We start from the raw sequence: 23,550 nt of genomic DNA on the forward strand, positions 1-23,550 counted from the left end.
TGTAAAAACACTACATAGAATATGTACAAGCAACGACAACAATTATTTTCTATAACACATTTTAATATGTGAAACTAATTCAAAATGCTTTACAATATAAATAGCTAAACATAGTAACAAAAAGAAAGTAAAAACTAAAGGAGAGGTATTTATAACAGAACAAATGTCCAATATAATTGCAGACTATGCAAACTATGTCAGATAGCTAATTCTTTTAATTCTTTGCATTTATATAGCGCTTGTCTCACTACTCAAATAGCTCAGAAATTGCAGGTTAAGGGCCTTGCTCAAGGGCTCAACAAAGCAGAGTCCCTGTGAGTTTTCAAGGCCAAAAAAAACTCCCATTATACAAACCACCCTCCCATGCCAAAGGGGCATTCCACAGTGGATGAAATATGTCTCAATTAACAAGATGCTCTTGTAGAACTCTCGTCATCTTCCCAGCATCTTTACTAGGCTGCAACATATTTGCTTCGGGGAGGGGGCAGTGGCGCGTTGTTCCACAGAAGTAACTTCAGTTCCTCACTTCAGTTTGCTGGGTGATTCCTTTACCGATTACGAGACTCCTGCGAAGTTAATGAGAAGACTGGAAAAGTGACGAGTTTTTACCTGTAGATATTGCTGCAGACCGGAGTAAAATGGGCGTGACATATCATTTTCGACTTCAGCCAATCAAATATTAAATTTGTGTACGTCAGACAATCGTAATTTTTAAATGTCGCGGTCAATTACCTTTACACTTGATAGACAACATCAAAAGTTGATAATTGCACAGGTGAGGTTTTGATTGTCACACGGTAACGACAATCTCATTCGTTGAAGTTCTGAATTGGCACAATATGATTTGCTGAAGTCGAATTTGCTTCACAGTTATCCTGCCTCTACATCCACCCATAATGTCTCCGGTCTGCAGCAATACCCTTCTCAGTTTTTATGACTGCTGCAGAGTAGGCATCTGTTATTGGTCCCGTTCTGCAGACCAAGAGCAACGGGGACAAGTCGAAGGGAACGCAGATGTGTTGCTAAGCAACCAAGATCTCGCCCAGTCGTGATCCGTTAAAAACTCCAGCGCGACTTCAGTCCTTATCCAAGTGTGCGTGCTTGTCAGCGGGGTTTCGTTAGCAGGTGCCTACGCATCTGTGTGGATGTGCTGCTGGCCTCGCGCCTCCTGAAGAAAACGCAAGCATCACTTGTGTTATCTTCCTCACAACGATGTAATAAACTAAAAATGTACAGTGTTTTGGTGAGCACGTTAAAAACTTGAGTATCGCGGTGATAAACATTGATTGATGATTGCTGCTAACTGGATACTAGCAGCTCACAGAATTACAGCACACTGCGCTATGTTTTCCATCGCAACTTTGCCAAGCGGATCACTTTAGGTCACGTCATAAAGTTTATCTTCGACAACACTAATTCCCTTTTTTCTTTGACTTTCATAAACAGCAAACAGCTTTACCTTAGAACATCTCAAGTGGTTGCCACCTTTCCGGTGTGACGCTCTCCGTCGACGCCTCCGCTCCGGCCCCTGAGAGACTAAGTGCGCGCCTTCGCCCCGCCGCCTAGAGTTGCGTCTCCACTTGGCGGGATGCTGCGTCTGCTGCGCACGACGCGCTGGGCGCTGAGGACCGCGCGGTTCGTCAGCGGCGGGAGATGTCAACACTCCATAGGAGTCGTCGGGGTGCCGATCTCTCAAGGGCAGGTGAGCATATAGCAGGTGACGCAGCCTTACCTGCATCCCTCACGGGAGCTGGGATTTATTTTTTGTCTTTTTACACCAAACCCCTCGCTTAGTTTTAGGCAGCTTTTAAAAGGATGGATGCATTCCTGTCTCCTATTTCTAATGTCCTTTATACTGTTTCCAGTTGTGACCGGACTCTTTTAGAAGAGTTTTGAATCATGCAAAACATTTAGTTTCTTGCGAGAAAAGTATGTGTTCATTTATTTATTTTAAGGCACTCGTATGGTTCATCTCCGTTAAGACAGAACTCTCTGATTTACAGATTTATACCCTCAACCATCAAATTTCCGAAAACTGCACGAAATGCGCAAGGAAGACAGCAGCATTGCGGACGACATTCAGGCACATGACTGGATTTAGAATCACACACACGTATATCGGATCGATAACAGCCGACAATCGAATTAATTACTTCTTTCATTCATATCAGTACAATATAAAAATGTATGTTAAATATTTTGATCAGTCAGCAATGTATGTAGTTTGCTTAATATGACTTGAGCTGTGCATTATATTTGATAGACATCTGTACTGTTTTATTTTGTATAGGAAATGCCAGCTTTAGAAAGTGAATGTGATTTACTGCTTTCTTTTGCGGTCCTCGGCACACGTGTATTATAAGCATTATTATGAAAAGAAAGTGTATTTTATAATAGTTACAATTACGGTGAATCTGAACTTTATTCTTTTATGATTGCGTGCGATATGTCCTTTGCGTAAAATATAGGCATACTAAATATGAATATTTATCTTGAATTAGGATGATCTTGTATTGAATCTTACGGTTTTCTTTTACTTTGAAATGTATTTTTGTGTGCTTATGATGGCACACGCTGTTAAAGAGCTGAATGATGTATTTCAATTTATTTTTACATATCATAATTCTTATTTCCTGTGGTGGGTTGGCACCCTGCCCAGGATTGGTTCGTGCCCAGTGTTGGCTGGGATTAACTCCAGCAGACCCCCGTGACCCTGTGTTCGGATTCAGCGGGTTGGAAAATGGATGGATGGATGGAAAATTCTTTTTTCTGTTTCAAGCAAGGCAAAATAAACACAATTATTAAAGCATTATTAAAATCATCAAGTCCACCTCAGAGTCCCCAGCAGGGCCGTCTTAATGCATGGGCAGGCTGAGCAGTTGCCTCAGGCCCCATCAAGCATAGGGGCCCCGTGCTACTCTATGTATGTTGTGACTTGCTGAGTAGGGGCCCTACTGCACTGCTTTGCCCGGTGGCCGATAATGCTGTTAAGATGGCCCTGGTCCACATGGGGCCTGCCTGAGTCTCAGCACCATCGGGTGCAAGTAAAGAATGAACCTTGGGTCAGGTGCCAAAAAATTACAGGTCACACTCACTTAAATGAAGCTGCTAATTAAACTAACCTGCATCTCTTTGACATTTAGGAGGAAAAATGCAGACACCCGGGAGAGTGAGCACAGTCCACGCTGACTGTGACATGGCAGTGATTCAGATCCATGGCATTAGAGTTGTTAAGAAGCTAACCTCTGTGCTGCATGCTCTGCTACCCTCATATATTCTGTAGTCAAGATAAAACCATGCTAAGTGTAAATACATATATGTACTTTAAAACAAGCAATCACACTTCACACACACACACACACACACACACATATATATAGTCACTTGTATTTTATTTTTTAAAGGCTCTTGTAGTATATGTAAATATAATGCAAAACATGTTAAAATTGCTTCTAGCAGCAGTTCTGCTATATTTGCTTATTTTATGATTATCTGCAAAAATGTGTAAGTTGATAAATATTTCAAATATAACTGAAAAACATCCAAGTCTTGTGCTTCCAGTACTGCAGCAGTAGTTTTCTTATACAGTATCCCTATAATGGATGAAACGGGTTCAATGCTTAAAGTTACTGAATTGGATTTTTATGTGTAAAGTATCTTTTTGGGAACAATACAACATCTTTTTTTAACAGGGAAAGGCTGGTGTTGAAAAGGGTCCAGATTTCCTATATAATGCCGGATTGGTGGACAAGCTTATGAAACAAGGTGTGTGTCTTATTCATGTAGATATTGCTTTTCTGTATAGTACTTCAAAAATAACTTAATAATTTATAAATCTACATGATTATTAGGGTTGTTAATTTAAGAAACAAGGTGTGTGTCTTATTCATGTAGATATTGCTTTTCTGTATAGTACTTAAAAAATAACTTAATTTATTATAAATCTGCATGATTATTAGGGTTGTCAATTTATGTAGGACTTTACTTTTCTTTGTTAATTTTAAAATAAAGGGGCCATGTTAACACATGCCTTTAAAGAGTCTCAGTTTTTGAGAATATGCATGCATGTAACTGTTAGCGTGTGCTGCAGCGCTGATGGGTTAGGTCTTTAATTCTTTAACTAGAAGAAGTGGATTAAGAAAGAGGGTGGACTTCTAGGATTTTTGCTTGCCCATTTTATACTCTGCCTATCTTTAGATAATTAAATTTACAGCATCCTGTGTCACTCGTGGTGTGCTCATGTACACACACACACACACACACACACACAAATAATTTCTAGTCTTTAAACCAGCTTTTACCAGTACAGAACTTAACGGTCAGAGAGCACAAATCCCACAAATGCAGTAACCAATCCTGGCTGGGGTTGTCACACACACCCACACTGACTCAAGTTGCTTCAGTTCAGAGTTATCTATTAACTTGTCAAGTATATCATTGATATTTAAACACCATGTGTGTGTATTTGTGTATGTATATATCATATTTAGTATAAATGTCCTGTAAAGTGGTAATGCAGTTACAATTTGCAAAGTTACTAATACATAAAGTTGTGATAGGCATTTACAGAGTACAAAATTTAAATCACAAAAGTGTTTTGCCTGTTCAGAATGTTCACAGACGTCAACAATAATACCATAATTTATTCATTTTTAGAAATTGGTGTATTTATATGAATTTAATTAGAAGACATTTTTGTTAAAAAACTTAAAAACTAAATGAATAATTTTTATCAAATGCTGATCGCTTTTCTTAGATTTATTTTACAAGAACCAATGCCATAATTATGTTGAACAAGGAAACTGAATGCTGTTTATGAAGCAGACCAGTATGCTGATCAGTTCATAGTAGTAAACAGTAGGATCCTCCACACTTACATGCAGTTCTGCATGAAGTGCTTTCATAATGAAGTAATACATAAATAAATAGCCATATTCATGAACATATTAGTAGCTGAATAAAGCACTGACAGAATATTTACCAAACAAATGTAAAAAAAAAAAACTCACAAGTTTAAAGATTTTTTTTTTTCAATATGTTTTCCTTGCACAGTTAAAGATTATCTCTTGTACTGTGCTGTCTAGTTAAAGAGTGGTTTTAAATTTAAGCTTTAAGTCATGCACAACACATTTCAGGTTAAAGTCCTTTGAAATCAATCAACCCAAAAGGATTTTGAATCCCTCACATAAATACATAAATGAGAGACTAAAATACTGTATACAATAAAATGCTCCTCTGAAAAGGCAATGTTTATTTTGTTAATCTATTGACACCTAAAATTCCAAGAATTTTACAGTAAATAAAAAATAATCATATCTACAGTCACAATATACAAAAAAGAACACTGAATCTGTCTCAAGAGTGTTACCTCAAGTCTCTTTTAATGGCAGGATATTCCCTGTTTGTGTCCTCTCAGTCTCTACTGAAATTAACTGGATAATGAAAATAAATTAGTAGGATGACTATTTAGATTTCAGAAAATAATTTAAGAAAGGAAAATCTTTGAACTGTGTCTGCATGTGGTACTACTGGAGAAGAGTTGTCTGTTTCTCCATATGCCAACTATCCCCATAAATTATTTTCAGTACATTAAGTGAAATGCACTGCCTTTTGAAATGTAAATAGCAAGCAGTGTCTGAGTACACAGAGTGAGGATGACAATGACCCTGGTTTATCAATCCTGGTTCCAAAAATAAACACAGAAGCCTTTTAGAGCAAACTGGAAACATTTGAGTACATTAACAGAACAACATTATTTTAATTTACTTGCATAGAATTCAGATATACACAGCTGTCTCCCAGTATGTTCATTTTAAATAGTAAACATCTATCCATTTTCAAATATGCAGTTTTCAGAACTGACTTCTACCACTTGCTTTTTGCTGCCCAATTGAATATGATTTATCCCAGCCCAGAAAAGGATAATAAAACATAAGCGGATGGACACAGCATGTGTTTGTACTGTACCGATTTACACTTGTATTCATTTTTACAAAAGGAAAAACCTCAGAATACACATGAAGAGACAATATATCAAAAACAAAACACACCAATCTGTTAACACAATAAAACTCCATAGCTCAAATAAAAAAGCCAATCTCAAGTTGTTATTAATAAAAATTAAATAATATTTAGAAAAAAGTTAAAAACATTTTTTCATCATACATACAGTAATGTACAGGTAAGGAACATTTATGGCCTAATACTGAAGTAAGTATTCAAGATTAGGGCAAGTGAAGAGAAATAAAGCAAGGCTGGACAAAATAGTTTTCATCAAGTGCACCTTAAAAGTAGTAGATGCCACCCTTTGCACAAGTCAGTATGTGAAATTTCTGCTTTGTTAGATCTGCCCCAGTCAACTGTAAATGCTAATGTAATGAAGTGGAAGTATCTCTAAGAGCAACAACAGCTCAGCCACAATGTACTGTAGTATACCACACAAAATCACAGAGCAGGGCATAGAACGTAAAATCAACTATCCTCTGTTGTATTATTTGCAACAGAGTACAAACCGCCTTAGGAAGCAACAAGAGCACAAGCACTGTGCATCGGGAGCTTTAAGAAATGGTTTCCATGGACTAGCAGCCAAAAACCAACCTAAGATCAGTATGCACAATGCTAAATGTTGGCTACAGTGGTGAAAAGCACTCCACCATTGTAATCTGGAGTAGTGGAAATGTGTTCTTTGGATTGATGAATCACACTTCACTATCTGGCAGCTTGATCATCAAATCTGATTTTGGCAGATGCAAGTTGAATGTTACCTTTTGGACTGCTAAGTACCTTCTGTGAACCCCACATGGAATGGGGAGAACATGAAAATCTTCACGTAGAGAGCACCCAGTATTCTTATCGCTAGGTAGCTGCACTACCACTGCATCACCATGCCACGCAATATACTGTATATACTATTAATTTATTGTCATACTTGTATGTGCGGCATGTGTAAAAACTGGTCCACGACAAAGATATCCATCAGGAAGACTTTAATAATTGTCTGCACAGTATCCAGGAGTTTTCAGCAGTAAATTTACATTGAATTTAATGAAACAGATGCTGCCTAACAGGTTGTTGCTCTGACTTAGAGTATGGATTGCTTTTAGAATGTATCCATACACCAAGCCTATGAGCAATCAACTAAGGTGCGTTTTTTGCTGTGCATGACAACCAGGATAACTATACCAGGTGTAAAAGTCACCATGAACATTTGAGTAGTTAAGACAACAACCCTGAACTTAACTGGTCACTACAATATTTTATATACATCCATCCATCCATTATCCAACCTGCTATATCCTAACTACAGGGTCATGTGGGTCTGCTGGAGCCAATCCCAGCCAACACAAGATGCAAGGCAGGAAACAAACCCCGGGCAGGGCGCACACATACACACCCACACACCAAGCACACACTTGGGACAATTTAGAATCGCCAATGCACCTAACCTGCATGTCTTTGGACTGTGGGAGGAAACCGGAGTACCCAGAGGAAACCCAAGCAGACACGGGGAGAACATGCAAACTCCACACAGGGAGGACTCGGGAAGCAAACCCAGGTCCCCTAACTGCGAGGCAGCAGTGCTACCCACTGCGCCACAGTGCCGCCCTATTTTATATACATTCATGTGAAAATTCTACCTAAATGAAATTGTTGTTTTCCTACAGAATATTACTTTTTGGAATAGAGTTGATCTAGGACAGTTGGAACTGGAATTAAAACCAACCCTGTATGTATGGGTGTATTTATATATGTCCCAGTAGATGTTGTGACTAATATGAGGTGTGCAGAAGATGACTCCTGAGCTCAGAATAGCAAAAGAGACCCCCAGGAAAAATGGAATAAGTCATAAAAACTCACAGAGCAGGACTACCCAGTGCCGAAGGGCATAGCATGTAAAAATCACCTATCCTCTGTTGCATCACTTGCAACAGAGTACAAACAGCCTTAGGAAGAAACATTAGCACAAGAACTGTGCATTGGGAGCTTCAGGAAATAGTTTCCATGGCCTAGCAGCCAAAAACAAACCTAAGATCAGTATGTGCTGTGATAGATGTTAGCTAGAGTGGTGAAAAAGCACTCCACCATTGTAATCTAGAGCAGTGGTATTGTGTTCCTTGGATTGATGAATCAAACTTCACTCTCTGGCAGTCAGATCATCAAATCTGAGTTTGAGTTTGGCAGATGTAAGATGAACGTTACCTTCTGAACTGTATAATGCCCTCTGTGAATTTTGGCGGAGGAGAGATAATTGTTTTTCAGGGTTTGGGATAGGCCCCTTTGTTTCAGTGAAGGGTACTGTTAATGCAAGTGGCAACTTTTTGTCAACAGTTTGGGGAAGGCCCTTTTCTGTTCCAGCATGACTGTACTCCTGTGCACAAAGCCAGATCCATAAAGAAATGGAGGATCTCAAGTGGCCTGCACAGAGCCCTGACCTCAACCCTACTATACATCTTTGAGGTGAATTTAAATACTGATTGCAATGCAGGTCTTCTCGTCCAACATCAGTACACAACTTCAATATGCAGTTTTAGCTAAATGAGTGAAAATACACACATATACTGTCCAAAATCTTGTGGAAAGCCTTCTCAAAAGAGTGGATACTATTATAGCCACAACTGGGGGGCAAACTCAATTTTAATGCCCATGGTTTTGGAATAGGATGTTCAACAAGCTCATATAGGTGTGATGGACAGATGTTCACAAACTACTGGTCATATAGTGTAGTTAAGGATCAAACTGGAATCTATGTGCTGTAAGGATGCAGCACTACTTATTGTGCTACTTTGCAGCTGAAGTTTTAATTTTAATACACATATTTTAGTTTTGGAAACATTTTTATGAAAGTTTTTTTTGTCAAATGAAATAAATTTGAAATGTGTGAATTCATAAAGATAACATACAATTTCTGCAGACCACTTCCAAGTTTTACTAATATATTTAAAATTATTGGTCTCAAATGGCTGATGAATTATCCAGTTGTTACAATCAGTGATTCCTACCCAATGTTTGCCCCTAGGTTGTTCACATTGACTGCAGTAGTCATGTCACAGTTACAATGCAAACAGGACCAGATGAACAGAATTCCATTTGTTGCAATGAGTCTTTTTATATCCCAATAAATAAAAACTTCAGTCGATTACAATACATCTACCTGCTGCTATTCTCTGTGTATTCTCTGGGATCTTATACATTAAACTGTAAAATATTAAATATTAGTCTACCCAGTAAGATCTAAATAGAGTTTGTGGAAGTTAGGATAATCCCTAACTCCTTGTCACTCAGAACACATTTGAAATATGTTGTAAACACTTTTTTTTTAATGAGTTTTAAGCACAGGGAAAACATGAACATTTGAAAAATTCGTAATTTAAGAAAGAACCAAGAAAAGTAACATTGCAACAATGCATGCTACAAACCGATCACTGTAAACAGAAGTGAAGTGGAGGTTAAAATCCAATAGCAAAAAGTCTTCATTAAGTACAACGAGGTTAAAACAATACTCGAATCAGTCGATTTAAAAACAAGCCTTCTTTAACTGCCTTCTTGGCCTTACGCGGCCAGCTCTCGCTCGCTGCACAGGGAGAGACTGAACACGTGCGGAAATCATCGGCGTGTACGAACCAGAAGGGAAACTGGCTTGTTCGTCACCCAAGTGTGTGGTCGTGAACAGATGCAAAAGTTTGGCAAACATTTTGGTCGTAACCCGATTTGTACGTGGTCCAAGACGTTCTTGACCCGAGGTTCCACTGTATATAACATCAGTTACCCACTGACTTAAAATAGGCGAGTTAGGATTCTTCCATTTGAGCGAGACAAGTCTACGTGCTAATAGTGTAGTAAAGGCAATCACAGTTTGCTTGCCTTTCTCCACTTTAAGCCCATCTGGAAGTACAGTAAGATCCAGATAAAGTTCGTGGATGTTAGGATAATCCTTAATCCCTTGTCACTCAGAACACATTTGAAATATGTATCACCATTTTGTTAAATTATGTTAGAACAATTAAAGCTCTCATGAAACTAAGAAGAATATCACAGTGTAATTACCCACACTTTTCATATTACAGCTGAACTCTTATAAAAGTAAGTCTGTTGATGCTAATATTCAGAAGCGCTCATGTATCTGTGTTTGATGCTCTCTGTATTTAGTTAACTATTTCTACTGTATTTTACATTATTTTGACCATTTGTAGTTCCTAATCTTGTTAATTATGCATTTAGTATTCTGCATATATGCATTTTCAGTATATAAAATAACTAGATGTCCCACACAGCTCCGCCCGAGTAGTAGTGAAACAGGAAAAACTTTAAAAATCAATAAACAGACAGGTATCACTAGCTAAATGTAGGCAACGTACGCTCCAAAACTTGGTGAGAGGTGGACTGACTCGAATGGAGACTGTCACATGAGTGAAGAGGGCCCCGTCCGGGTCCCCACTCCTAACGTCACGCTTTCCTCCTCCCCTCGGCCCGCAGCCTTTGTTTCAGATTAGTTAATTAGCACAATGAGAGAAGCTGCAAAATCAACCAGAACATTCAAGCAAATTATATTAAAAAAAACCTGATCTAAATCCATTAAGTAGTTCTCTCATGAAAACCGGACAGACAGACAGACGTTGGCTTTTATATATATATCGAGATGATTGATTACACTCGTAAGAACCTACAATGTCTCTGCACCCCCAGGGTCATATAGTAACCAAATAACGTCTTCAGCTGATTAAATTGTTTCATATATTTTAGTATCAGCATGTTATTTTCTCTTTTTTTGTGTTTGTTAATATCCTCCTGTAATCTGGTATGAAAAAAAACAAAATCTTTAGCAAATTTATCGGTCAAATTTCATAAAGCGTAAGAGTGAAATGAAAGCATAACTGGGTTCAAATCTGAATGTTACTGTGATGAAAGCTTATTTCAGGAGTAAGTTTTATTTACTTATCTATCTATATGTACTGCATATATTTATTTATTCTTTTTTTTTTTTTACTAAGGATGTCGTGTCCAGGATTATGGTAACTTAAAATTTGAGACTTTTGCTGATGAGAAGCCTTTTGGAATTGTGAAAATGCCCAAAACAGTCGGTCGGGCCAACGAACAGCTTGCAAATGTGGTGAATACTGTGAAGCAAGATGGACACACCTGCCTTGTGCTTGGAGGGGATCACAGGTTTATTTCATATCCATTACATACATGGTCTAATGAAATATTTTTTAAACCATATCTTATACTTTTCTGAAAAAAGAATTGAAATTTAAGAGCTTGTACAAAGTATGTTATTATTTGTTGCATGCTGAATTTCTTTAGTAACCTGTGAAATTTAATGAGCCATAATGCGTGAGTAATTGCTTAGTAAAAAGTTGTAGCTCATTGGTAATTGCTATATTACAATCACTTTTTCAAATGTATAATTGGTCTTTCCAGATAATTCTGTTACATGGTTTTCTGATATATCTGAAGTCCCAAAATATCTCTGTCTCTTATAGGATCCTTGTACCAGTTAAAATTTCATATTATTATCCTTTAATAATCCCCTACATGTCACAGCATCAACCAGCAAGTGCCACTCTCTTTTTTAGCTTTCTTTCAGCAGGAAAGGAAATAGAAAAGGTATGAGGACCATTCAGCTATCCCAAGTTACAAGGACTGACACCTTTCATTGGATTGAAAAATAAAAGAAAGTGGAGTTGTACCCCCAGGTGATTACCCATATCCTAAACCATATACAAGAGGCCTTTTCCTTGCCTGGGATGACCAATTGACAAGCTCCTTCTGTGGCTGTCCCCTGAATGATACCCAGAATCCCATTTCTATGCTTTGTCAGAAGGTCAAAACACTGTATTTTGAATTGCACCTTGAATGGATCACTAAATACTTTGCTTTAGTGGTTCTTTATAAAAGAAAGCACATACTTTAATGTAGCTTTAGCATATTAAATTACATTCTTGGAATCACGTTTTGTCAATGTTTAAAATATGCCATTTAGTCTCTTTTTGTCACTCTTGAGAGTAGCATTAGAGTGTCAGCTGGTACAGCAATGAAAATGTAACTTAAAGAGAACATACTTAGAAATGGCAGTTTCTGGTCACTTTCAAATATGAAGCTAAAATGAAAACATCTGAAGATAAGCCAAGATGCCATACATCAGAATACAGTAAACACAAATTTCTTTGTTCTAAAATAAAATACTGGAAGTTTCCTCATAAGACAGGGATAAAAGAACAAGATTTTAATGGTAATAATTCATGTGGTATGCAATATTTTACTACTCACATTTAATTAATAGATATTTGTTTTTAGAACAAGCTTTGTTATCATATTAGTAATTCCAACTTCTAAAAATATTTTGAACTCTATATTAATCCATCCATCCATCCATTTTCTAACCCGCTGAATCTGAACACAGGGTCACGGGGGTCTGCTGGAGCCAATCCCAGCCAACACAGGGCACAAGGCAGGAACCAATCCTGGGCAGGGTGCCAACCCACCGCAGACTCTATATTAATTGATCTTTAATTTGCATACCTAATTTAATAGTAAGAATTATTGCAAAACACTACAATGGTTTAAAAGAGTTAACTTTGACAAGAGCTGAACTAGTTTTATGTGTTCAAAACTACTTCATATTTGAAGGAAGAGGAGAAGTGTCAAAATACAGAAGATTACCATATTATTTTTTAGTGTTTGTAATTCTTATATCTTATCAAAAATAAAACAAATTAAAGAACTTTAAAAAGAAGGTGTGTCCTTGTGTACCCACAGAAGCTCCTGACAACTATATAGTCCAGCTTGATTTTGTCTTAAGGTTTTATATTTAAAATGTTAACAATTTTATAGATGGCAGAACAGTAGGGGGCACTCTTGCAGTGACAGAATAACAGTCAATGAGCCAGGATTATCAGACAGAGTGCATTTACTATCAAATTTAAACACAAAAGGTGGAATAAACAAGGGAGAACACAAATACCAAATAAACATGGCAAAAAACAAAACTACTGCTCTTCTACTGTATATAATGTACTGTATATGATAGACACATATACTGTACACCTTATATACGGTGCTATGTAAAAGTTTCTGCACCTCTGATAAAAATCACTATCAGTTTATAACTTGCTAAGCTGTTGAGGCAGCAACTTCATTTTAACATATTTTATACCTTATGGAAACAGAAACATTTCAGTAGTGAAATATTTTTTATTGGACCAACAGAACCAAATTAATGTGCACTTAAACAAAAATAGGCAGGTGCATAAATTTGGGTGCCCCAAAGGAAAAATCTCATCCATATTTAGTAGAGACCCCTTTTGCTGAAATAACAGCATATAGACGCTTCATATAGCCACTGACAAGTACCTGAATTCTCTCTGGTGGTATTTTGGACCATTTTTCCATACAAAATGCCTCCAGTGCAGTCAGGTTTGATGGCTTCCGAGCAGTTCACAGCCTTCTTCAAAACAATCCATACATTTTCAATGATGTTCAGGTCTGGGGACTGGGATGGCCATTCTAGAACATTGTACTTGTGCCTCTGCATGAACTCCTTGGTAGATTTTGAACGGTGCTTTGGATTCATTGTCATGCTGAAACATCCTACCTTGGTATAACTTCAACTTCGTGACTGACTCTTGAACATTCTTGTAAAGAATCTGCTGATACTGGGAGGAATTCATGTGGCTCTCAACTTTAACAAGGTTTCCAATACCTGTGCTAGCCACACAGCCCCATATCATGATGGACTCCCCACCAAATTTTACAGTAGGTAGCAAGTTCTTCTGGAATGCTGTGTGTTTTTTTTATTGCCATGCATAGCACCTCTGGTTGTGACCAAATAACTGTACCTTAGTCTCATCTGTCTGCACTCTTTTTTTAAAAAATGTTTTTGGCTTGTCCAGGTGCACTTTTACATACCTCATACGACTCTTCTTGTATTGAGTACTCAGAAAAGGCTTTTTGCGCATCACCTTTCCAGTGAGCTGTTCCCGGTACAAAGTGTGCTAGACTGTAGAACGATGTGCAGTGACACCATCAGGTGCCAGATGTTCTTGTAGCTCTCTGGAGGTGGTCTGTGGTTTGTTTGTGACCATTATAACCAGCCTTCGGCTGTGCCCGTCAATAATTTTTTTTTGGCCTACCACATCTTTCCTTCACAAAGACTTTTCCTGTGGCCTTCCATTTCCTAACTCCATTTCTGACTGTAGAGACAGATTGTCTAAACCTTTGTGATAATTTCTTGTACCCTTCTCCTAATTCATAATGGTGAATTATCTTAGTTTTTAGGTCAGTTGAGAGTTCTTTAGAGGTTCCCATGTTGCCACTCTCTAACAGAGAACCAAGGACAAACACAACTAGGAATTCACCTATGTTAAATAACTTTTTTCATGATTGGTTGCATCTGTCTTTGTAGTTTAAGGTCTAATGAGCTAATCAAAGCAATTTTGTGCTGCAACCTGTCAGCATTAAATGACTACAGGTCTTCAAATTAATGTAATTAAAAGGGTGCCCAAACGTTTGCACATCCCATTTTTTACATTTTATTTTCTTTCATACAGCTCAATAATTCTACACTGAGAATTTTGGTCTGATAAACATCCCCTTGTCTACATTTCTGTAGGAAAAAAATGGCATATTGCTGTGATATTCTCTGATGAAGACAGAACAAATTATCATGCAGCCTCAGATGGGTGCCTATACTTTTACATAGCACTGCATATTATATACTGCCTTCTGTTTAACAGTATATGTCTTGAACACAGTCTACCAGGTGAGGTGACTTCCCTATTTTAAATGTGCCACAAAGTACTTCGGTTTTCCACCTCCCTCCAAACCCTGCATCTGTATCTATTTCTCCCCTTAATCCCTCTGCTGTTCATCTTGCCAAGTGAGCCTTCATTTTGGACTGAGTATGACACTGACCTTAATGCAGTTTTAAAACCATTTCAGTGTCACATTTTGACAAGCCTCTGAATCATTTCTAAAGCATCTTTGTTACTTACTTGATGTTTTTTAATAAATAATGAGAATGGAATCTTTTATATGTTTTTGTCACCATAAGTTAAATTAACCTATATATAGAGTGAAGATTGATTGCCAGTGTCTCCTTTTACACCATAGTTTGGCGATTGGATCTATATCTGGACATGCAAGATCCCAAAACAATTTGTGTGTAGTATGGGTTGATGCCCACGCAGATATTAACACCCCACTATCTACTCCCACTGGTAATATTCATGGGCAGCCTGTCTCTTACCTTCTCAAAGAGCTCCATTCCAAGGTAAATTTTAAAACTGTGACAACACAGCCATTTTGCTCATATTACTAATTTGAACTGAACATGTGCAAGTAGCTATGATAGTGAACGTGTGAATGGATGGAGAAATGTTTTATTAGATAACTTATTTGTCACTCTCAGCCAGATGACTACCCTTTAGAGTCATGTGAAATCAATCCATCTGTCTACTTTATAGGAAGTTGAAGCCTATAGATAAAGCAACTACACTCAAACACAAAATACAAGAATTCAAATTCTGGTATGTTGTGGGATTTGTCCGCTAGTTCTGTAGCATCCTCTATTTAATATCATAAAAATGCAAACAGACATGTCTTCAGTATACAACAAAATTGTACACCTTAAATATAACTATGCAATCTCTAGTAAAACTTTCCAGCTGCAGTTAAATGGATTTGATTTTAAATAATATGCTATCCAATTAGAAGAGGCATTTAAATCTTTAATTTTCATTACATTTCTTTAATTACATTTATTTAAAAATCATATTGTTCAATTGCTAATTCTCTTGGTTAATTCTATGAAAAGATTAATATGAATATACATGATGTTCAAAGAGTTAAAACTGCAGTCATATCTGCAGCAGATAAATTGGAACATCCATAATTACTGAAATAATTTTCTGTGATATATAAGAAGATAAATAGAGGACAACTAAAGGCAAGCAAAGACCTTGAAGAAAATTGGGACAGGTGAATTCATTAGAAAGTTCTAGACACTAACCTTGCTTACGCCACATTACATTGTCTTTTTCCATGGCAACCAGAATCTGGATAGCAACAACAAATACAGAATTGAAGAGGGTTAAGAAAAGCACATTATAGTGATTTCCACAGTTTTATTTTAGACCAAACTAAAGGCCATTATGAACAAAGCTGCATATCCTCTCTATGACAAGTACATTTAACCAATGAATTATTCAGCAGAGGTGAATACACCTTTATAATGCCTCACTGTGACTGCTTTCTTATCATTAGCCATCTGTTATAAAAATCACAAAACCAGTGCTTACAATGTTAGGATTCATTTTGTATGATTGTGAAGATTTCTTACATATTGAACTAGCCACTGATTTAAATAAAGAATGCACGTTATTTCTATTTTCTTGGAATAGGATTTAGAGCAGCATTCTACTTTTCATTATCTTCCTGCTGTTTGGTATACCTGCAATTTGGTTGCTCATGTTCTGTATATTATTTTTGATAAGGTCTTGTATGCTGCTATTAAACCATAGTGAACTTTTTACTGTAATTACTATTATACCTGTGTAAAATGAAAAATGTGGTCACATGTTAGATAAACTCATTTTTACATGTGAGCCATTTTTAAATGTTTCTTGAGCGTAATCTGAGAAGTAGTTCTTTCAAGGCAATTAGGACTAAACAAGTTAAGAGAATTTGGGTTTTACCCATAGTTAAGCTTACATTTTTAAACAGTGCTTTATTTAAACAGATACCAGTGATGCCTGGTTTTTCCTGGATCAAACCTTGCATATCAGCCAAAGACATTGTATACATTGGACTGAGAGATCTTGACCCAGGAGAACAGTAGGTGTTTCTTATTTTCAGACAAAATCAAGTTAACTAAATGCCTTTTAATATAAATTACACACCATGAACATGATACATTCAGGTTGTTGAGTTTAAATGAAAGCTTCCCACTTGTACTTACTTACATGTAGGATTTGAACCAGTGGTTTTTGTAGGAGCATTTACTGTATAATACAGTACAGTTTACAAAATCACAACCATATTGAATAGTCTTTAGGTGTACTGTAATGCATTTGTTTTAGTTTCATTTCTTGCAGGAACTGCTGAACTCGTTAGGTTATGTCCAGATCCTTAAGTTCTGAAGGAAATTTTGCTGATTAGTATACAGTATAGTAATTTAATGAATTCCTTTGTTTTAAACATTAAATGAAAGCAAAAGTTAATGTAATACATTCATGCAAATAAACTTATTTTGTATTTAATGTTTCAGTGTTTATTTTAATTTTACTAATGACTTATTCCTTCAGTGTTAGACCCTGGACCGCCCCCACAACCCCGAATGGGCTGATTTAGGAATGATATACTATGTTACTAACTTTCCTTCTTGGGAGAAATATATATATATATTTCTTTCTTTCTATCTATCTATCTATCTATCTATCTATCTATCTATCTATCTATCTATCTATCTATCTATCTATCTATCTATCTATCTATCTATGTGTTTAAAAGATCCTTACTATTTTGTAACATTCTTATCAGTATTTCAGAAAAATACAACCTAGAGCCTCCAGGGTTAAACCTGTTATCTGTTTCGTAAATTATTTTTTGTTTCCACATTTAACTTACTGCAGCCAGAAGGCCATGAAAGATTATATTCAATGTAGAATTTAATTGCTAAAAAGGTTGATGCACAATAAGTATCTTTACAATCAATCAATCAATCAGGGGGACTTGCATATGAGTAGGAAGTAATTCTACACAAAAATAGTTTCTTAAATAATTTACATTTAATTAAAAAATACTTTCAGTTATGTAACTTAAGTGAATTTGCTTTTTGCTTTGATAATATGCCCATTGTACATTGTGCTTTTCTATCACTCTACATATCATTGTTATTCCTCATCTGACTGTATTTACTGCTTATAGTTTAATGTACACAGAAGTGACTGTGTCATAACCAATTCAGAGTTTTCTGTTTCAGCTACCTAGGTTATGTTTTATTATTGATCAAATTTCTCTTGTGTGTTTAAATACAAATACTAGCTACATAATACAGCATCATGGTATCAAGTCCTTCTCAATGTGGGAACTGGACCACCTTGGAATCAGCCGAGTTATGGAGGAGACATGTGACTATCTGTTAACCAAGTACGTTCTCCTACTGTAATGTGCCTGTCCAGAGTTTTCTTTGAAAACAAATACATTAAATATGGTATTTACCTGTAATGTCAGTTAGTTAAAATAATAAAACAGTTTTGCATTTTCCTCTTGAAGATTTTACCTCTTGTAACAATAATTGGCACCATCGTACCAACAGGTGTCTCACCTATAAACTTGATGTGCTTATTTAAGATGACACACAGAAAGCAATTAACAAGGGTAGACCACAAAGTATAAAATAAATTACAAAACAAGACACCTGATGCTTCACTTGCTCTTCCTAAACAACAACAACAACAGCAACATTTATTTATATAGCACATTTTCATACAAAAAGTAGCTCAAAGTGCTTTACATAATGAAGAATAGAAAAATAAAAGACACAATAAGAAAATAAAATAAGTCAACATTAATTAACATAGAATAAGAGTAAGGTCCGATGTCCAGGGTGGACAGAGAAAACAACAAAAAATAAAATTTGTAGGGATTCCAGACCATGAGACTGCCCAGACTCTAAAGAGCCTTGAAAGTCACCTACCCTACCGATTTTACCCTCATCAGCAGCCCATTGGATCAACACTGTCCCACTCCTCTTCTACCTGCTTGCAGCAATTTTAAAGGAGAACACTAATGTCTTTGCCATTCCTCCCTGCCCATGACACTTGAATGCGTTACTTTGCTTCCACTCTCTGTTCTGTGGAGTTTTGTTGTGGGTAGACCTTATGCTATCCTGTGTCTTCCTGGTGGCACCCTTGTCCCTGTCAGGCTCTTGCTTGCTGAGAGCACTGTCACTGTATTTACACTAGGGACATTTTGCTTTGTTTTGTGTGTAGTTTTTTCTTATTCTGGTATATGTTTGCATCCATTTTTTTGTTATACTTGTCAGTATGTTCTCCCATTACCCAGCCTGCTTAAACCAGTTCAATGACACCTATTCCAGCAGCATTAGATGCATGGCAATAAATGACCATGGATGAGGTGCCAGTTTACCACAGGAGACTCTCACACACAAACCTACATTACATTCACATTTAAATATGTGTAAATAATTCAACAGCCTGGAAAAAATATTTAGCTTTCAATGTTTTTAATTTTTTATACAAAAATCTAAGTTCTCTCAAATTAAAGCAACTTTTTAATATTAGTATTTGGCAAGAATTGTAATTAATTATTCTATCAGACAGCCCTAATTTTATCTTGAGCTTGCTTTCATTATATGCTTCTCAAAAAGTAGCATTCCACCATTATATAAAATACAGCAAATACTGTGCAATGTAATACCTGAGAATACAGCAATGTGAATGTGGATTTAGCCAGAGATGACATAAAACTACAAAAAAGTAAATGTCAAAAATGTGTAAATATCTACTTTGTCTATTATCTTCACTTCAAAGTAATTAAATATTCTGACAATGCTCTGAATATGCTTGCATAACTATGTAGTGTTAGCGAACAAATGTCTTAATGTTCACATGATGTCTTTAATGTTATTTCAATATAATGATGAAATAAATTTGTTGAAAAAAGAAGAAGCTCTTTCAATCAGTCAGAAGGTAATCACTCTTATGGTACAAACCACTTATTTTTTAAGGTCTGCTTGGTTTATTCTTTCACATGTAAATGATTTGCAAAAGGAATGTGTTAGCATAGTTAAGCATTTTAAGGCCTCTTGAAATCAGCAAAGAAATACACAATTATAACAAATGAAAAAGAGTGTTGCTAGAATGTAATCAGAGGTGGGGCCTTTGCACATAAAACAACATGCCACATAAAACCTAGCAATATCCAAACCTCTGAAATCACAAGAACATGGTGTATCTTTACCGATGCTTAACCCAGTGTGCTCATTTCATCATTTTATTTTCAGGATAGATAGATAGATAGATAGATAGATAGATAGATAGATAGATAGATAGATAGATAGATAGATAGATAGATAGATAGATGGATAGATAGATAAATAGATAGATAGATAAATAGATATATAGATAGATACTGTTTTCGCAACCATGGCAAACTGAGACTGTACAGAAGTTCAAGGAAAATGTAAATATTGTAACAAACAATAACCCACAAACACACACAAGTACTTTTGGCTTGGATAATAACAGAGCTATTGTCATCTAATCCAAGCTTGTAGGTGGGAGTAAAATGGATAAGATCGGTGCCTGTTCTGCCCAGTTCTGTCCAGTTCCCCCACAGGTTTATATTTAAAGGAATTTAACATTTCAATAAATTCAGGTCAAACTTGCTGAAGATGAGGCTGCAATTCACAATCCTCGCTTTTAACGACACAACATGTAACAACTTTATCATTAAAACAGAAAATAAAGTTTACAAAATAAATGTAAAAAATAATGAACTATTTCTGTAGATTGTTCATGTCTGACTGACACAGTATACAGAATTTGGTTTGAAGTTCTAGCTTGCCCTTTCTTTACGTATGATTGATTTTAATTATTAAATAAAATCTGGTTACATTATTAAGACTTATGCATGCGCATTTTCTGTTCTGAATGAAAGTATTTGTTTATTATTTTTTTTAAAGCAAAGGGAAGAGGCCAATCCACCTCAGTTTTGACATTGATGCAATAGATCCTTCTTTGGCACCTGCAACTGGGACGCCTATGGTGGGGGGCTTGACCTACAGGGAAGGTGTATACTTGGCTGAAGAAATCTACAAAACTGGTAAAAAGACAAAACATTTTTTATTTTAACTGTGCAGAGTGAGATTGTGTTAAACTCACTGACTGAAAGGTGTATGATTACACATCTCTATTGCCCTAGAAATATTAATAAATCAGAATATTAGCTAAAAATATCAATCAGTTGACTAGCACAGGTACCTTCCTTCTGCCAATATTCCTTAGTGTATGTTTTAATCTTTGATGGTATGCAATAATCTAAGCCGTAATTTAATTTACAGAGATTTTTATAGCTGTTTATAACAAATCACTATAATATAAATAGTTATGGTGGTAACAGCACTTACCCATTGTGCAGCACTCCAAAGAGAGATAACCCAGAGGTCACATGCATATCCATCATCACTCATAGGTCGTTTGGAAGCCGACAGATGATACAAAAGCATGCCACGGTTTAAACGGGCCTGACACCAAGACAGTCAGTCAGAAGCTGCAGGGGAAACAAAAGCACCAATTACTTAATAAAGAGTGTCTGCTTTGTCATTTCCACCACCAGAACAGCATCACAAGATAGTATTGTATTATACGACATCATCTTTGCACTCTGCTTATATTTTCTCAGGACTGCTTTCTGTATTAGATCTTGTTGAGGTCAATCCAAATTTAGGAAAGACAGAGGAGGTGGCATCTACAGTGAACTATGCACTTGGAATTATATTAAGCAGCTTTGGATATGTTCGGGGAGGATCTCATCCCAGTCACTACAAGCTACCAGAACCCTGATATAACAGAAGTGGTTTGATGTTGGGAGCCATCATTGCATTGTCAACATTGGGAAACACTGAAACAGAGAAATGAGAACTGTAGATATTCTGTTTATCTTGCTAAACAATTTCTTGTTCTGTTTCTAGGCTAAATTTGTAGATATAGTATTACCACTAAAATGAATATAATTTTTAAATACATTTTTATAAAAAAAAAAAAGAAAACGTTATTTGCAGATTTTAAATGTGGAAATATTTAACAATTTTATTGCATCTTAATTTTAACATGAGCTTGCAAAATTATTGGTGTGAGCAGAAACTGATATATATTTTAACAAACTATGCAAATGTAATCCTAACTAAATTGCTGAAATAAGAAGAAGTGAGCCTGGAAAATTCACAACAGTAGGGGCATTAGAATCTTTTTACAGTTCTTGATATGTGAGCTTAATCAGTAGAAAGGTGTCTAACAAATCTGAAATAGCATAATAATTTGCTACAATGCATCCCTTTTATATGTTATATTTTGCTAAATATTTAAATGAAATCTAATAATGTGGCAATCCCTTTATATTTTACTGTATATATAGAAAATTACAAATATATATTTTGCTATTTATTCCTAATGAATACTTTAAAGGAAATTTAAAAGCTTGGCATATAAAATGCTGCCTTCTACAAAATAATAAATTATAATAAATTGTACTACTGCTTGCATCTCTTATATATACTACATAAAACAAATTCAGTACATTGAGTACAGCTCATTGAATGTGACTAATGTACTAGAAAATATTTTTCTCAAAGTGAACCAGCATTGGAAAAAACCCTAGCTGTTGCACTTGCTTGTTTAATTCTGTATGTTTATTACTTTATTTTATGGTTACTGACCTGTTTATTTATTTAGTTATTAAGTAACTGATTAGAAACTTCTTTCTGTAGTGGAGCCCCATGCTGCAACATTTCCACTGCTGTGATTCACCGGCTGTTAATCACAGGACGACACCAACAATTCATGGGCCATTTCTGAAGTGTGTCCTTGATACAACAGTATAAAAAGCAGCAGAACTGCCAACCACCTGTACATTCACAGACACACGTGCTGTTTTCTCATGGAGTGCTTACCAGGTCTACATTAGGCCTTTTTTACCCATTTATATCAATAATATATCATGAGTAATAATAGCTAAGACACAATATATAGAAAAGGTGTGTATTTATTTTAAATTAAACACAAAAGAGAGAGAACACAAAGTAAAAAACAGAAATGTGCTGGTTGTCTTGGCCTAGATATTTGTTCTGTCTTGCAGTTTGTTATGAGATGGAGCCTCAAACATGGTGGAAGGGTGTGAGACCTCTAAAATAAGCCACAAAAGCAGACCAGGTGTTTTATTGACCACCCTGAAGAGGCTCACACCAAAAGCAAATCAGTCCCCCAACTGCTACTTACTGGCTTCGGGTGTAGACAGGCCTATCAATGGGCAAAGGCTTTTAAAACTCAAACATACACTATACGCCCCAAAATAAATCAAGAAAATGCCCTTTGTGGGGAGGGCGACTGTAAACCTGGCTTGAACAAAGGCAATAATGAAAATGTATTAACAAAAATAGGAACATGTTCAAAACAACAAAAAAAAAATTGCCTTAAGGGTAATCCAAAGCAAGCAAATCCCAATGCACAATCCAAAAGCAAAATCCAAAGAAAGAAGACAAAAAAAGTGAAAAAATCAGAACAAACGTAACTTACAAATGACTGTTTCACAAACTAACTGCTCCTCTACTGAGCTTCTTATGCTGGCAGGCATATAAATCTTGAAGGTAGACCCAGCAGTACTGACATCAGGGGTGGCGTCGCCTCTCGGGGGCTTCCACCCACAGAATTCAAGGAACATAAGAACATTTAAAGACATGGTAGATAAACATTAAAAAATCATAATAGAAATTACATAAAATTATAAAAAATAATTATTCAAAAATAAAAAAAC

At 36.2% G+C, this 23,550-nt stretch overlaps 1 protein-coding gene across 2 annotated transcripts; it reads left to right on the top strand.

The window, feature by feature from the left end:
* Positions 1-1,552: 1,552 nt before the first annotated feature.
* Positions 1,553-22,270, top strand: arg1 (arginase 1). Of its 2 annotated transcripts, XM_039738462.1 has the most exons (8): positions 1,553-1,702; positions 3,693-3,765; positions 10,989-11,163; positions 15,109-15,268; positions 16,736-16,830; positions 18,040-18,144; positions 20,705-20,844; positions 21,424-22,270. In XM_039738462.1, the coding sequence occupies exons 1-8, from the start codon at positions 1,589-1,591 to the stop codon at positions 21,582-21,584; spliced, it is 1,023 nt and encodes a 340-aa protein (XP_039594396.1). In that variant the 5' UTR covers positions 1,553-1,588; the 3' UTR covers positions 21,585-22,270. The 2 variants fall into 2 exon arrangements, with proteins under 2 accessions (XP_039594396.1, XP_039594397.1); XM_039738463.1 differs by lacking the exon at positions 18,040-18,144.
* Positions 22,271-23,550: the final 1,280 nt, after the last annotated feature.

Source organism: Polypterus senegalus, chromosome 16, assembly GCF_016835505.1.
Source record: "Polypterus senegalus isolate Bchr_013 chromosome 16, ASM1683550v1, whole genome shotgun sequence".
Lineage (NCBI taxonomy): Eukaryota > Metazoa > Chordata > Cladistia > Polypteriformes > Polypteridae > Polypterus > Polypterus senegalus.